Source organism: Eurypyga helias, unplaced genomic scaffold (genome assembly GCF_000690775.1).
Source record: "Eurypyga helias isolate BGI_N326 unplaced genomic scaffold, ASM69077v1 scaffold21042, whole genome shotgun sequence".
NCBI lineage: Eukaryota > Metazoa > Chordata > Aves > Eurypygiformes > Eurypygidae > Eurypyga > Eurypyga helias.
Genome location: NW_010235550.1, coordinates 11947 through 29734, shown reverse-complemented (window position 1 = coordinate 29734; position 17788 = coordinate 11947). Strand labels below are relative to the sequence as shown.

General features: G+C 42.2%; 1 protein-coding gene across 1 annotated transcript; it reads left to right on the top strand.

Moving 5' to 3' along the window:
- Nucleotides 1-6271: 6271 nt before the first annotated feature.
- ACER2 (alkaline ceramidase 2) lies at nt 6272-17410 on the top strand (the record flags this gene model as incomplete). Its single annotated transcript, XM_010146803.1, is given in 5 exon segments — nt 6272-6392; nt 7262-7403; nt 10346-10483; nt 16001-16138; nt 16941-17410. Coding segments are annotated over 5 exon segments (726 nt in total), but the record flags the coding sequence as incomplete, so codon positions are not given.
- Nucleotides 17411-17788: the final 378 nt, after the last annotated feature.

Below are 17788 nucleotides of genomic sequence, written 5' to 3'. Positions count from 1 at the left end.
CTTTGTGCTTTAAAAGGGTCTTTTAGGGTTTTTTTCCTCCCAAATTACATCCTTGCCTGAGCTGTCTGTCACTTTCAAGCTGTGTTTCTTTGACTGCTAACGTCCGATGGAAGAAAGAAAGAAGTAGGGGGTGTATCATGGGGGGTGCTGGACATTAAGAACAGGTAATTCCACAGCCCACGGTGTTCGTTCCTAACCTGTTGTTTTTTCTTGTAATTGGCTGCCAAAGTCGACTGGGTGGTGGCTGTGTTGTGCCAGCGGAGAACTTTGAGGGTGTGTGTGGGGAAATTCTCTGCTTTCTTTGTGTTTGATGTCACCGTGCAAGAACCAAAAACAAAAGGAGGAAAAGGTCAGGATAAACAAAGTTTCTTGTAGACAGCAAGTGTGTTTTGGAGCCAGCTATGCAGGGGGATGGGTAGCCTTCTGACTGTACGGAGCTGATCAGCAGTGATACAGAACCTTGCGAAATACTAGGAGCTACGGGTATGTCCGGATGAGTAACTGGGGTTCCAGGCAGAGAAACACAGCAAAAAGTCTGCCCCAAACCCGCTGTATTGCAGCAGTTGTGTACAAGGCAACGTGCTTGTACACTAAAACAGGAGGAAGAAAGGCACCGTGGTGATGTTTCTCCTCTCTTCAGTAGTAACAAGCCACTGTAAGGGCTTGACTTTGGTGCTAGTAACTTCTGAAAATTAAGGCACTGGCTTGCAGCGGATTGGTGAGGTTGTGTGACTGTGTTCCCAAAAAAGCCTGATGTTCACAGGGCAGTTGGGAAATTTGGGATCTACTATAGGAGGCATCTTAAGTGGAGTCTAAATTTTATTCCTTCTAAGATGGTTCAGTTCTGACTCAAACCCTCTTGAAATTTCATGAAGAACTTCAGCAGACCCGAGTCTGGCATCTGGGTCTTTAAGCTGTAGATTAAAACCTTGGCAATCTGCATTTTAAACTGTCACGGCTGAGGTCAGAGCTATAGTTGAGTTCTCACGCAATATTCGTGTTAAGCACAGACTGGAGCAGCTTATCTGAAATGTATTTAAAAAAACAACAACTATGCTTTTATTCTGGTGGGACTCAATCTTCGTCTGTTACGCAAACATTTAACTTGATTTAGTTAGAAGGCAAACCAAAGCACTCAACAGGATTGAATCAGTAGGAGAATATCTGTTCAGAGGTGTCGTACACATTGATCAGATTTATTTTTTAAAACATACATGAGCTAGACTGATGTGATTTTGTGTTCAGGTCTTACACGGTTCCAGTAAACAGGCCACAGAAGACTCGAATTGAATTGAAAGGATAGGGTTTGTTTTTTTCCCCCCCCTGAAAGGAATAATGTAATATGTCCTGATGCAGTGTAATCCTACTCCAGAACATAAACAAATTCTTCCACATGGTCAAAAGAATTTACCCTGTGCAGAGGTATTTACAAAAAAAGCTGTTGTTTGTGCTTTAAACACTTGAAAACAGTAACCTTTTATTCTATTGCTAGTAATAATGTCAGTACTTTGCAGTTCAGTATGTTGCATTCAGTTGTGCAGGTAATACATATTTCTTGCCAAATTGCTATTTAAAGAGGGAGTTGCTAGTGGTTTTATTCCTCTTCATTTGTTCCTAGTGAGATACAAGTTTTAGGAAACTGTCAAATAGTTGTAGGAGTGGGAGGGAATGCTCGTACTTTCTCAACAGCATCTTTTTCACTACAAAAGTCTTCCAGTGTATGAATGGTCGTGGATCAGGATATAGATGATACAAACCCTCTGAACTCACCAAGAGCTGCTTAGTCCATTTTTGCTTTCTCCTCACAAAGAAGTAATGCAGTAAGTGTTGCGGTGGTGGTTGAATGCTACAGCTGCTGTCTGGGAGACATACGAGATAGGAAAAAATACCTGAGCTTTGGTAGGACTGCAGGAAACATCCTGTGTCAGCCCTGTGACCAGATGTGAATGAATTGAGGTGGTCGTGATCTGAGCAAGCCTCTGGCATTCCCTCTGAGGCCCATGTCCTATATTCCTTTCATACAATAAAGTGGTTGGAAATTAAAACTAAAGGCCCAGAATTGCAGCATATCCAAGCGGGTGATTCTCATAGGGAACCAGGCTGATAGCAGCGAGTGAAAACCAGCAGGGCAGTTCAAAGTGTTGATCCAGTTGACATTGAACTTGGAACTAAGAGAACTTAAGCAAGGCCTTTCGGTAAATGTCCCAGAGCCCTGACTTGAATATAACTTGTGAAAAATACTATTTCTGCAATATGGGAAACAGAACTAAGCTATGGATGAAAGAGATAAGCTATACATGAAGAAAGAGATTTAATAGAGAAGAATTTCAGTACTGAAATTATTTCATCTTTTATGATGCTAGGAAATCCTCCTGGTGGCCACTGCAAAGAGTACAAGTCATGGCCAAGCTCCAGGTTACAAAGGTTGTCTTGCATCTGCAGGCTGGACCTTAGCATGAACAGGAATTCAGTGCCAGAAGAGCACTACTGTAGAGCAGAACCTCTTTCTTGTTGTGTAATCACTAGTATAAACCTGCATTGCTACAGGTATGGTGTGTTTCCTTCGTCATCTTGTTCCGAGGCAGAAAAAGGACTTTCTAGCCTGTGGTGGTTTTAGTTGGGTAAGAGTTAATTTTCTTCACAGTAGCTGGTCTAAGGCTGTGTGTTGGATTTGTGCTGAGAAGAACATTGATAACGCACAAATTTTCTTTAATTGTCACTAAGGAATTTTTATACCAAGTCAGGGATTCGTAGGTTTCTGATACTGTACCTGTGTTCCCAGTTTCTTCTCTGCAAAAAGCTGAGAGGGCACACAGTCTGGAGAGCTGACCCAAACTGGCCAAAGGGACGTTTCATGCCATCAGACATCATGCTCAGCGTGTAAGTTGGGTTTGGCCTGGCTCTCAGACTCTCCGGCTCTGGCTGCTTGAGACTGGGCTGGGCATTGGTCGGCAGGTGGTGAGCCATTGTATAATTTGTTTTATTTTCCAATATTTAATTACAGATTAGTAGTGGTAGTATTATTTTCATTACATGTTATTATTAGTAATACTGGTATTATTAGTGTTGTTGGTATTGTTAGTATTGTTTGTATCACTATTTTATTAATTTACTTTCAATTATTAAATTGTTCTTGTCTCAACCCAAAAGCTTCCTTGTCTTTTCCTCCAACTCCCCTCCTCCACTGGAGCAAGGGGGAGGTGAGCGTGCGGCTGTGTGGTACTTTGTTGCTGGCTGGGATTAAGCCATCATGACATATCCAGATCTTTCAAGACAGCAATTACCTGGTCTGATTTTCTTCATCAGTCAGTTCTAGCGGTGGAGTTGAAAAGGTTTTCTTCCAAAGCACTTCATTTATAAATATCTATTTTTTCCCCTTAACACCTCTCTTTGGCTTATCTGTGGCTAGAATGCTAAAATGTGTAGAGCACTCCCAGGTCCCCACAGGACTTGTTCATATCCTGTCATCCCTGCTAGCAGTGTATGCTTCCTACTTGTTTTGGGGTAAGGGTATCCCTCCTGCTCTGCACGTGTATCAGCACGTAGCACACTGGGATCCTGATCCGTGACTGTATTTCCAATGTAGCAACAGTCTCTGCTGCACAGAGCTGGTGGGGGGTTTTTTGTGACTGGAAGATGCTTCAGTGAGCCTGTTTGGTTGAATGTGTAGGTTGTTTTACATGGGTTAAGGAAATTGATGTGCCTCTTAAAATCTGCTAAAATAGGATATTACTTTATTTATATAAACTCTTTGGCCTTTACCTTGCCTCCCCAAGGTTGTACGGTATCCTGCACTCTGACGTTGCCAGGTGCCCCTGTTGTCAACTTTCCACCAGCTTAGTTTGTGAATGACAAAGTAAAAATTGTCTCCTTGGTGGGGTGAAGGATCTCCATAGGAAGTGTCCTTTTATTCCTACTGAAGAGGGTGCTTGGTCTTTTGGCACTATTCATCAGTTGGTGTCCCTACAGGTTTTTCACATCTGGTTTATGAGGCTGGCTTCCTACATGGCAAAACACACCCTAGGAGCTGGTAATTGGCAAAAGGATTCAATCCTGGCATCTGTTCAGGAAGGACAGTCCAGCAGGAGGTAGCTCTCTCGCACCTTTCCCTGGCCTGTCTGGTGGGTGTTGTGGCCTGCCTGCGAGGAGACCTCTGCATTAGCAAGTTTTGGTTGGACTGTTTGCTATTTGCATAATATTTGCAGTTCTAAACTGTGTGGGTGATGGCTCTTTCTAAGCATTTTAATAAAATCTAAAAACCAAGACTTTGGAAGGAAACACAGCTTGTCTGCGAGGATGTACCTTTAGCATGAAAGGTGTCAGGCATGAAGCAGATGGTGTTGAGAAACTGCTTCTGTAATTATTGTAATTTTGAATACCAGCTTGTTGAAGGTGAACTTTTAGAATAAGATAGTAGTATTATATGTAGGCCAGGTGTTCTTTGTTAAGTGTTAAGCTGACAAGCCAAAGGACATTTAAACATCCCTAATCAGAACGTTTTAATGATGCTTTGTGCACATTGCCAATTTAGCAAGAAATCTCAAGTTTTGTTCCTGAGGGTAATGAACACTGGTAGACTGATGTCATAAATTTAAGAGGTTGAGAAGGTTTGGTAAGAAGGGAGGAGCCTCCTTGTTTATCAAAAGGGAGGAGGGTATGTGCTCATGTGTCAACTGGATCAACTATTTTGGTAAGTCAGCGAATGTTTAAAAATCCTGTCCTTTTAGCAACCTTTGCTCATTATAACACTAAAAATCACACCCATGGGTCAAAAAAGACCCTTGCCCAGGTGAAGAACCTTCCCCTGAGCATGCGTCATAGGAGAAGTATTATGTCGGCAGTATTGTAATTGTATGTAAATTACTAACCAATCATCATAAGGGAGGTGGACTTGATAATTATTACTAACTGAAAGATTCATGTGTAAACTGAGCATGGAGAACCCTGCTTGGTGTGCTTGATTTGTGGGAAACCACGGGGCACCCAGCCTTGCGCAACCCTGCAATAAATCAGCAGTGTCTCTCCTGAGCGTGTGACTATTGGCTTACTGCACACCGCGTGACAAATCGTTTTTTGGACAAGTCCAGGAGTACATTTCCATGAGCCTTGCAAATGTTAAATGAGATGTGTCCTTTTTAATTGTAAGCTCTGTTCTGACAGTGTGGAGTGGTAGACAACAGTGCCTGAACAAACAAATGCCTTCTTCACATATTGTTTTTGAATCCTTCCACCACTAGATTTTCCTTAACGTCAGTAAAAGTTGGTAAGTCTATGCAAAGAGGGGGTGTCCCGGAGTTGTTTACTGTGTCCGCTTTAGGGCAGTGTTGCTGGGGAGTGATTTTCTCCTGTGCTTGGGCTAGGCAGGGGAACATGTGGAAGCTTAGGCTGGGAACTTTACCCTGTCCCCTGTCCCACTGTGAAGCAGCACTAGAGTCTTTCCTTAACTGCCCAATTACAGTGCCACTGCTGCTGGCCCTCAGCACTGACAGCTCCTTCCAAGAACCGAGTGATCGCTACAGTGATAGCTCCTGCTAGTTGCTGTTAAAAGTGTTTTTAGCCTATAACTAGAGAATTGTGCTTTGGATTGCTGGCAAGCAAGAGGAAGTATGTCTTTGTTCAACTCTTACATATTAAATTAACAAAAGCTAGCAATGATCTGAATTACTAGACTTTTCACCTTCCTATAACTACTTTTCAGTCATATTCAGTTGCTTCTATAAAGGATTAAAAATGAGGTGTGAAAGGATTTACAGCTTCAGGCTCTCTTTACCTTGCACTAAAAGGATTCTAACTCTTTCAGCTTAGCTTTGTATTTCAGGCCTTCCAGACAATAGTTATTGCCCATTGGCTTGACTTCCACAAGGTTTGACCGGCCCTGTCTGGTGCCAGTACTTGACAGCTGTTGAGAGGACCCGTTACTTGCCAGGACGTCCTGTCCCTCAGCTGCTTGCGCTTGCAGGCTTCCTGAATTGCAACAGCCTTGAGTCTTCGTAGAGTATAAATAAAATTCCTTTGGGAATAGACTTGAAAGGTAATTTAAATATGCAACTAGCCAAATTTTACATTGCTTAAAGTTCTTGCACTGTTAATAGATTAATGATGTCAGGCAAAACAAGTTGATGCTTTGCAAAAACAGCTCAGCTTTGGCAGAAACTTGAGGGCCATGATTTTTTGACTGGGTGACATGTTTTTATAGGGGTCTTTGACAGCTTATGAATATTTAAGGTTTGCCTATTTTCTGTCCTTGTGATACTGTTTTGTTTCATTTTTTTCCTAGATAAGCAACGTCTTGTTTTTTGTTTTACCACCCATATGTATGTGCTTGTTCCGTCAGTACGCAACCTGCTTCAACAGTGGAATATATTTAATATGGACCCTGCTAGTTGTGGTTGGTAAGTTGGTTAGTCTCTGCCTGTCTGCTCATGCATGAACTGGGAGGGGAAATCAGTTTTCCTGATGGTGTTTGATCGTTTCACAAAACAGAACAATTCTGACGCCTGCAGAGGCCGAAGCAGCCATAGTTTCTGAAAGGAAAATGCCTTTTGCAATTTGATGTTGGTGGGAACTTCGGCCTTAGTTCTGTTCACTTCCTTTCCTTCCTTTGCATAACCTCTTTTGTTTATGCCTGGGCTTACTCTACAGCAGTGCTGACCCTCCTTCCCCTGTTGTTGCTTAAATGAGAGCTGAAAGTGCTCAGCACAGCTGAAGAGGGTAACAGGTTTTGCATTGTAGTGAGAAAGCCCAAAGGCTTAGGTGTTTTGTAGGTGTGAGATTCATAAGCTTTTCCATTCCTGGAGGCACTGGGAACTTTTAAAGTGATAATCAGAGCCCTGTAGGGCAGTGTGACACTTGGCCACCTGTAAACTTGTATGGTGGGGTAGTCATCAGATGCTGCTTTTCATCTTTGTCTTACCCATGTTGTACTATTGAGAAAATTCAGAAGCAGCATGTGGGTTTCCTTTCTTAATTGGTTTTACATTTAACTTTACCACCTGATACTTCTTCACATCCATCTCCAATTCAAGTAGGAGAGGGCATCTTTAGCTGCTGCTTTTGTAATTAATGGGGTGGTGATGATTTGGGTTGCCCTCATAGGAAGGCTGGCACTTGTTCTCCAGCTTTTTTTTTTTTTGTTTGTTTGGTTGGTTGGTTTTTTAAAATCTTTTCTAGACCATTTGCTGTGAGGTTCTGAACATGCATCGCGTGTTTTGGGCTATACAATACTGCAACATTCATATTGGCTTTTGATTAATTATTCCAGGAATTGGATCTGTTTACTTTCACGCCACCCTCAGTTTCCTGGGCCAGATGCTGGATGAGCTGGCTATTCTCTGGGTCCTGATGTGCGCACTTGCCATGTGGTTCCCTAGGAGGTACCTGCCCAGAGTTTTTAGGAATGACAGGTAATCATAAAATCACATATGTACACTTTAATGTTTCTTGAAACTTCTTATGCTAACACCCAGACCTGCATGTAGTGGTACTGAGTTAACAGCCAACTTTACCACTGCTTCCACTATCTTTCTCACTCCATTCTTTTCCTGTTGCTTGCATCTCAGCCCGTTTTTGTTCAGAATTCCTGAGTCTCTAATTGATAATGGTGGGATTTACACCCTGTAACTTCAGATGTCGGCGTGAGGTGACTTTCCTCTGGAAGTGCTTGTTCTTGTTGATTGTAGGAAGGCCTTTGCATGAGTTGTTCATGTAAGTTGTGGCTGAAGTAAAGTAAGAGAAACTCTCTTTCCATCTTCCTTTTGTGTATCCTAAAGTGTACACCTAAGTGAATCCATAGAAGTCAGTGGAATTTTCATCTGAGTATTTAAGGCAGTGGCTGAGGATGGTGTTTAGCTATTCAGAGGCTGTGTTTGTTTAGAAGCCTATAATTGTTGTAAAAGGATTTTTTTTTCCCCAGAAAGGCATGTTGTAGCCAGTTTAAAGAACCCTAAAAAAATTATGCTATAAGCTTTGTACATATTGCTCTTCTATGCAGTAAAAAAGTTGAGGTAATGGATAGGTTTTAATTGCAGTACCAATGTTCTCTCTGAAAACTGCTGAAGCTGCTGCCTCTTGCCTTCCTCACACTGTTACTATGAATTTTTGGGGTTTTTTTTTCTTGACATGTGACTGATTAGAAGTTGCTGTGTGGGGGGAGGAAAAAGAAGGTTGGTGCCTAGGTTGACCATTCCTCAAAATAGATTGCACTGAGGACAGCGTATCTTGAATTACCCTGTACAGTCCATACAGTCTAATGGCTTTGTTATGGTGTCCTTCTGCACATTGCAACACAGTGCTATTGAAGGATGCCATCAGTTTAACAAGCAAACAGGTTTTACTGGGCTGTTTCGATGACATGACTTTTAGACAATTAGTTCAAGTGAAGAAGTGTTTAGAGTATTGAAGAACTGACTGCCTCTAAATTACTCCTCAGAAGCCTAAGGGGTTCATTATATGTTACCTATTACTGTTAGCGTGAACGCAATTTATGCTACCAAAAATTACATATGTATTAGATTACGACATCAGCCTCACTTCGTATGATAATGAGCTCCGCTTCTCATGGTAATTAGGTCTCCTCCCATCTGAGCATGCGTAGTTCCCTCTGGTGGTGGTCTCGGGGGTCTTCAGGTGGTCGTCTGGTGGTCGTTTAGGTGAATGAACGGCCTTAAACTTTTTACCTTTCTTAGTTCACACATGCGCATTACCTATTTCATTACCTCACTACTTCTATGTTTATAGTTCTCCTAAGTTACAGTACGTTATGAGTTGATCTAATCACACAACATTACCCTTTAACAAAGTCTCCTATGATCTATTTAACATAATTTTAATATCTAACCAATTCTACTGATTTTCTTGTATTTTACCCCAACATTACTACATGCTGCTGGTGTGCCAGGTAGGTTCATAGGGTGGGCCAAGAGGTGAAACTGTATTCTTTTAAAAAGAAATAGTTACGCTTTTGGTGTGAAATTTTGTTTCTATTGAATTTGGTGCTAAAACTGTAGATAATAATCTCCCAGGTTATAACTTAATCATAAAAATACTGAGATGAGGTGAAGTATGTCCCCATCCTGAATTTTTCAGAACACTTCTTCCTTAGAATTTATCAAGGCAGTTATGTGTTAAGGTCTTGATTCCTTTCTGAAGTGTACAGAAGAAAAGCATACTGGGCAACAAACCCTTACCCAGAACAGGTTTGCTTCATATTTTTGGGCTTTTTTGCTTTACCTAGCTATCCTCTATTATTATGCGGTGGTCTTCACTTTCTTCATCCTTATCGCACTCTGAATTTTCAGTGCTGCAAATGTTGTTACCTACCATGACTGTTTCGTGGTGTCTTTAGTCATTAAGGCATTCACATCAGATCAGAACTTCCTGCTTAAAGTAACTTGTTGCCTTAGAGCAGAAAGAAAGACTTTAACGCAGAAGACAGATGGAATGACCTAGGCAAAGGTGAAGATGGTGACACTTGTGGACAGGGAATGGTGCTGCACAAGTATACTGAGACCGTACGTCAGGCATAGAGTTAGGGGCAAAAGAGCTGTCCTTGGACAGCAAGTAGTTTTATGAAGCTATGGGCCAGTAGTTGAAGGGCAGCGTGGTGACCCTCTGTCTGTCTTAGTCTTGCCACAGACTGAAAATTGGTTGTTTAAAGTCCAAACTTGATGCTTAAACAACAGCTAACATATTTAATTAAAAAGTTGTTAGGCTTTCTGTATAGGTCCCAATTGTGATTTCATTTATGCTAGGAATATACCAAACTCTAATCTTCAGAGAGTGTGGGAATCTGTCACCTACTCTTGGATTTGGTTAAAATGAATGTTCTTACTTACCTTGTAGTTTTCAGTATCTTTAAGGCTTAAAAGAGATAAAGAAAAATAAAACAGACTGTAACACGACTCTAGAAGTTTGGACATTAGCAGTTACAAAATATCCTAGAAGTCCGTGTTAGAAGCATGAAGAATGATGAAACCAGACTGCTTTGAAAAAGTACAGTGTTCTGTGCAGAGATGGACTTGTTCCTGACTTACTGTGGGAGCAGGAATATCAGACCATGGCCTTTGGATTTTGAAACCAGTGATTTGTGTGTGTGTGTGCACACGTATGTATACATACACATGGCTGCTTCAGAAGACCACAGTCCAGCAAAGGTTTGTGTGTGTGATTAACTCTGCCTCCACATGTAAATCTGTGCCAGATCCACATCCAATTTATACACATTGTCTTTGTGTCTCCTGAACGCACCTAGAGAAACCTAAACTTTGTTAGATTATTAAAATAATTCTAAGATTTCTGGCTTTAGTAATTACAAGTTTTGAAAAAGCAGTTTTTCTCCCCTACTCAGGAGTCGATTTAAAGCTGCTGTGGGTGTCCTGTCTGGAGTTACTACCTGCCTCGCCTTCATTAAGCCTGCCATCAACAACATCTCGCTGATGACTCTGGGTGTTCCCTGCACAGCTTTGCTCATTGCTGAGTTGAAGAGGTGAGTACATTTCTCCTGAATGCAGCATTGCCTTCTGAGGTCCTCAGGCCACGGTGATGATACACTGGATCTGCCTTCAGTGCTTGTGGTAGCAGATCAGAAATGCTTCTCCCACGTGCAAGCGCAGATCTGGTGTAAACTTGCTCTGCCAGTTCAGACAAAATTGGCAAGGATTTTTTTTTTTCCCTAGGCCATTATACTAGGTCAGATACTTTCTGTCTTCTTGTGACATAACTCTTGCTGCAACCTGGTCTAACTCAAATTTGTTTGTTTATTTTGGAACCAGAGCAAGGGTTTCACTCTCCTGGCAGCATTTCGGCTGTGTAGTCTGCATAAAGGTGAGGTGATGGCATGATCACAGTCTGGATATTAGAGGGAATGAGGAGCAAGGCCCAAGCATGTGTGGAAGATGTTCCAGCTCTCAAAGTTGTACTCTGAGTCTTACATCGCTTTGTCTTTGGACACGGATAATATGATGGAGCCAGATTGACAAAGATAAGGTTGATCTCTAGGTTTGAGAGGATAGCTATCTGTCAGAGCTTTAGAAATGATAAAACCAGAATGCAAATAGAGGAGAACCTGAGGCTGATCTTAACACTTTAGAGTTCTACCATGATAATGATACCAGCAGGTGTCCAGAAACGGATTTTTTTGCATCTCTTCATCCACTGCAAAAAGGCAAGTACCAGCATACACACTTGTCCTTTCCCCTCTTCTCCAGTGTTTGAAGAAGCATTTTACAACTTACGTTGGCTCTTACATAATGTGTGTGTAAATGTCCCTCAAAAGAAACATTGGTCCTACTCTTGTGTAGGACCAAATGTCTGCATTCTGACTGCTTCCGTTAGAACAGACGTTCTCCTGTCTGCTACCGTATCCAATTCTGCCTCTGCTTCTCCATAGAGGGGAAGGGTCTGCTAACAATGTTTTGTCAAGAGGCTCATGAGTCTTTTCTCATTGGATGTCCCACTGAGCAGCATTTGTTTTTGTGGTCAAAGAAACTCGGGAAACCGCACAAGTTAGTTGTAGACAAGAAGATCAGTAGTTGGAGAATGTTGGTGGGGATGTCTCATTTTGATGAAAGCACCAAGGAACTGCTGACAGGGCAAATGGATATCAGGTTATGACACTGAATAATTTAGGTGAACTCTCTACATATCAGTTTTCCAGGCATGAGCTCTGGGAAACTTAAAAGGACAAAGAGTTAGTGTCTCAGAAGTTTGAATACTGTTGTGTAAAATCTAGAAATCGGTATGCCTAGAGATATTTGCTTTTTAAAACTCCTTCTGAAAGGTCGTATCTTACTAAAATGTGTGGACTGTCCTCGTCTGTTATTTGAGAGAGAATTGAGGACACAGATAAACCTTCTTTTGAATTGGTGATTAAAAAGGGACCTAAAGTGACATATGGCACTCTTAATTGTGCATTGGGATGATGTAATGCCTATGATATTTTTTGATGAATTTCTAAGTATAAACAACAAATAATTAAAGGTTTTATTTTAAGCTATGCTGATCCCTTGGAGATTTAAATGAGATATGTTCTTGTAAACCCAGAGGAGACGAGTCATCCCTTTTTGCAGGAGAATAAATAATGTAAGCATTACTTAAATTGCTTGCAATTCTCCCATTCTTTACTACCACAGTCAGTAAAAAGGGCTACACATCCGAGTCCTAGCAGTCTGCAGCAGAAATTTATCTGTGAAACAGGTATCTGGGGAAGGAAGGAGCCTCCAGAGTATTTTCATCTGTTCCATGCTGAAATTTGTGATGTGTTACACCAAAATTCCCTGTTGTGATTCCTGTTCTATGCTGGTGCCAATCTTTTATAGAATTCTGGTGAATCAGAACCACTGTGTTTTCAAATGAGAATTTTCTGCCTCTCATTCGTCCCTGATGAGGAGATAATGTTCTCACAAAAGAGCATTATGTTCTTAAAAGCAGAGCTGGTAGGATACAGTGTATGCTATTAAGTATTGTGGGTGGGATATGATCAGAAGAGCAAAAGGTCAAGTGCACAGTTGTCCCAGAGAGACAAAGAAATTGTAAAACTTTATTCTCATTTCTGTCTAAACAAATCTCCTCGTGTTGCGTTAAAACAAACCAACAAAGAAAGCTTTCCTAGGCAAATGGTATCAGGCAGAAGGTAGATGTGTATGCTTTGGCTGGCTGGTCCAAGCCAAATAACTATTGAGACTATAACATCATCAAATTAGTATGATTTAGTGAGATACCAGGCATGTGACTACTTCCACGTGCAGATAGATGCTAGAATATTGCTGCTCAGCTGACACCTTAGCCTTGAGCAGTGAGGGTTCAGCCTAGCTTCAGGCTAAGGAATGGGTTTGGGTTCATGTCTCTTGCAGTGTCCAGGTGGTATTTGCATTACGCCTCCTCATTGTGGTAAAAGCAGTGTCAGGTAGGAAGCTTTGCAGTTTCCTGCCTCCTCAGTGAGTGTGTCCGCAGCCCGTTCACAGCACAGTCACTGCAGGAACTGAAGACTGATGGGTGATAACAGAAAGCCCATGAGTATTGCACAGATCAGCAGGCTGTGCTGTCCTCTTTGTGCTTGACTCTTTCTGCCTTTGTCTTTTGCAGTACCCTTGGAGCATCTAGTCTTAAGTTTATAAAAGCACATTGCAGCACCTGATGGTGGTACTAGGCAGACCTGTCATTACAGTCTGTACCATTTCTATGGCTGATTTTGCACTGGGAAAGTTTCTTGAAGTAAGCTTTCAGTTTTCCTTTACAGCCTTGAACTCTTTGAATCACGCAGGTTAATTGTGCTCTCCTCCAGGTATTCAGACAAGTCGGATACTGACCGGCATGGTCGCTGACTAAAGGAGCTGGATGTTTGAGGCCAAGCCTCTTACCTTAATTGGAATGCAGTTGCACGTGGTTTTTTTATGTCCTTCAGACAAGTCCAGGAAAGCCTCTATGTTCTCAGTACACACACCCTTTCCTCTGTCAGAATGCACAAGTACCCACTGCAGCAGTCCAGTTTTATCTGTCAAATGTACCCAATTGATCCACTTAGGTACATGGTTTAGTCTCTTGCTCTTGTGAACAGCTGTGTGTCTCACTGCAGACTGTAAATCTGCGTTAGCATTAGTGGGAGGGAATTAAGCCTGGTGTGCTCAATACAGTGGTGTTTTTGACCAATATCTGTTTTCCCTCTTCTTTTACAAAGGGGTCCATGCTGTCTAGCCATTTGGTAGAAGGGTCAATCCTCCAGAATGAGGAGGATTTGGTACAGTTTTACTGATAAAACTGTGCCAAATCTTGGATGTATTTCTTACTGGCTTGTCTCATAGAAGAGGGTAAAGAAGAACTAGTGTAGCTGCACTCTGAAACTGGATAGGCAGCTCAGAAAATCTCCTTGCCTTTTTTTACAGTATGCAGCACAAACGATCTTGAAGCCGTCTTGTGCAAATTGTGTCTCCTGTAACTATGTCTTGGTGAAAGGCAAAATGAAATGGAGGATTCAGGCCTAAGAAAAAAGCCATTTTTGGTTTATATGCTATGTGAAGTACTAATTTTTGTGGCGGTCATGTAGGTGTTCTTGTTACGAAAACAACTATTGTGATACCTTTCTTGTGGAGGAGGCTACCGTAGTTGAAGCAATTTTTAGCCAGTAGTTGAAGCAATTTTTTGAATAACAAAGATAGGTGTGAAGATTTTGCATGTGGCATTATTTATAGATGGCTTTAAAAAGAAATGCCAGATCCTAAAACCAGCTTGTGCAAAAGACACTGGAGAAAATCTTCTGTCAACGAGATTAGGCAACTGGTAGCTTTTCTGTCTTTAATCCAATAGCTCTACAGGTACCTTCTGCTCGGCCTTAGGAGTTTCTTAATCACAAATGCCTTTTAAAATGTCAACTGAAAAAGCATTTCAGGAGTGAAAAAAACCTCCTATAGGAAAAAATGTACTAACTCTTTATCACCAGACCCACGTATACTGCTGCTCCGGCAGTACCTTCAGACAAGTGTTCCTGGCCAGAGCACTCTGTGTGTGTTGTCAGTTTTTCTGAATACTTAGCTAGGCTCCCTTAGCAAAGCTCCAGTAACAGTGTCAGTTCTGCTTTTCCACCACAGATAGGCAGGAGTCATTCTCTGCCCTGTCCTCTTCCAGCGGAGTAGTTGGAGGTCATCTCACACGTGCAGGGGGGTGTAGTGACAAATTTTAGCTTGAGGACAAAGCTAGCATTACTATTTCCCTGAGAGTGAGTGCAGGGTAGCCTGTGTCTTACAGGCTGTTTGTGGCCATGGAGACAATTGGCAGTAAATATTGGAAAAATTAGAACTTTGTAATGTATCAAATGAGAACAACAGATTTCAGACTGACAAGTATTTGTGTGGAAGACAAAAAGACCAAAGACCTTTTTGGTCTGTGCTGAGCTCCATTAGTCAGTTGTCAAGGACAGTCATGTATAAAGAGAATCAGTGACCATAAGTACTGCTGCAGTGCACACAGTAAAGATGTATTTGCCTATTCTAGCTCACTCTTCCAGGAATACATGCATTTGAATTGCTTCTCAGTGTTAAAAGGTGATGTGTCCCTTTAAAGGACCTGTTTGCCAGGCATTGCTCACTGTCCAGATGCAGTGAATGAGCCCAAGAATTGTGTGGACTAAGGCTGGTGATTCAGTGCCAAGTCTACTGGGGTGACTGGATTGGAGCAGAAAGGTTGGCTGGTGATCTGCTGAAGAATGGGAAGCATGGAGACATTCCTAATAACTTTTTTGCGGAGGTGTAAGACATAGATGGTGAGTGTGGATTAGAAGAGACTCTCTTGAAGACCTTGGGACAGAGGAAGGGTTTGTGGGGAGCTTGGCATTGACTTGTTTGCCTTCCAAGATGTAGAAGGAGAAGACAGGAACCTGTAACCCTGATGAAGGCTGTGTATTCCTTGTTCTACTGGCTAGAGATTTGGCTTATTGGTTTACTCTTGAGATGTAGCTCAAACAAGTCACTTTAAACAAATTATTCTGTCATCTGATTAGTGAGTTTGGTAGTGCTTTGAGAGATCATATCAGTGACCTGAGAAGAGCAGTTCATTGAAGCAAAAATTGTCCAAGAGCAGTGAATGGTTCTCATATCCCTGGGAAATTCACCAAGAGTTTAACAGCAACAAGAACAGAAGGAGGCTGGAGGGGGGGAAACTCCCAAATCATAGCTTTGTTCTAATCACTAGTTGTCCTAGAAAGTCCTCCCTAGATAGACTAATGCTTTGATGTTTGCCCACCATTTGCCCATCAGTATTTAGGACAATACCCAAAACAGAGCTGTTGATTAACAGGTTTGTTCTGTCACCTCCCCGCTGCCTTGCATCAGAGACCTGTTTACCATAAGTAAAGTTGCTCTGTTAGGGACATTTATGGCGGAGCCATTTTAAAGATGTGTGCCTGGCATCCTGAATCCTACCCTAAAATATATACAACCAAAAACATCAAGCTGTCGTTACAAGCCAAACTTTGTTCTCTTTTGTAATAACTTCTTTGTGCATTTTTCCTCAGGTGTGAAAACCTGCGTGTGTACAAACTGGGTCTCTTTTCAGGTCTTTGGTGGATGCTAGCACTTTTCTGCTGGATCAGTGACAAAGCATTTTGTGAGATCTGGTCCTCATTTAACTTCCCCTATTTGCACTGTGTATGGTAAGTGTTGTGTATAAACTCCACCGTTTGGTTCAAATGTGATACGTCTTCACCACATTACCCTCCTGTGCTGCCTGCTGTCTATTACTGGTTAGATTATAAGCACAGAGAAAGTCTCACACTATCCAAAGTGCCAGATTTAGGAGTCTCTTTGGCCTGATCAGATTCTTCAGACACTAAGTTCATTAATTGTAACTGAATTCCTTGCCCTGCTAGTTACTGAAAATCCCACAGCACCGCTCTACTGAAGCAGTGACTGTGAAGTCTTGAACTTCCACTGTTAGCACCTGAGGATGAAGTCAGGGACCAGTGAAGGGCTTTGATGCCTTTTGTTTTTACCACCCAGCAAACTTGTGTTCTTTTATTCAAGATGCCATATCTCAGCATATCTACACAAATCTGTCAGGTGCAGAGAGGCTAAAAAGCTGCAGCCAGTTTAGGATTAGCTATAGTTTTGTAGTTTTCCTTATTGTCTGTATTCTTTGCCTGCATGCAAAGGGCAGACAGCAGTCCTATGTAGAACTCGGGGGAAGAAGGTGAAGGACAGGCTGATTTTAAGGCATGGTGATATATTTGATTGATTTTCTGAAGTCATATTACTGATTCTCTCTCTTTCTCTCTCTCTTTCTCTCTCTCTTTCTCTCTCTCTTTCTCTTTCTCTCTCTTTCTCTCTCTCTTTCTCTTTCTCTCTCTTTCTCTTTCTCTCTCTTTCTCTTTCTCTCTCTCTCTCTCTTTCTCTCTCTCTCTCTTTCTCTCTCTCTCTCTTTCTCTCTCTTTCTCTTGTGCGGGTGTCTATTCTCAGGCACATTTTGATTTGCCTTGCGGCGTACCTGGGCTGTGTCTGCTTTGCTTACTTCGATGCTGTCTCTGAGATCCCTGAGCAGGGGCCTGTCATAAAGTTCTGGCCCAGTGAAAGATGGGCATTTATTGGTGTTCCCTACGTCACCCTCCTCTGCGCACACAAGAAATCGCCTGTGAAGATCACATGAGGTTGGCCATGGAATGGGGATGGAGTTTCAACTTACATTCCGGCACAGACAGTATTTAAATAATGATAAATGAATAAGGGTTGTATTTTGTCTTCTTCCTAAGATATGCAGCACATCATGTGTCATAGAAAGAGGAGGCAAGCGTGTTCTTTCCTTTCTCTGGAGAAGAGAGTGGAAGCTGGGAGGTGGAGGCTTTTGAACACTAACTTCTAGCTTCTCTGGTTGGCTCTGTTTTGCACTGTGTTTTCAATGTAGCATTTCTCTTGATAAAAGCTCTTTCCAAATAACAGGATCAAGGAGTGGTGTTTCTGCAGTAGGTCGCCTCTGGTGCTTGATTCACATCTTTTGTACCTTCTGGCTTAAGGCCTTCTTTGCGAAAGAAGCCAGCCCAAGGTGCCTACGTGCCATCCTGTGTCCTTCTCAGCACTGATTTTGGCGTGCTTGCGCATGGCTACAAGAGCGTGCTGGAAGCTCGCACTCCTCCCAGCCCTCCCAGTAACACGGGATGTTCGGCTGGGCATCACACTGGGTCACGGGGTGTGGTTGCTTCCCCAAGTACAACAGGAGACCAGCACAAACTGTTTGCAACCGAGTGACTGGATCAGTGCAGTTAGGCAGTGTAAATGCAGGAATAGCTGACGGAAGGTTCAGTCCGTAGAGC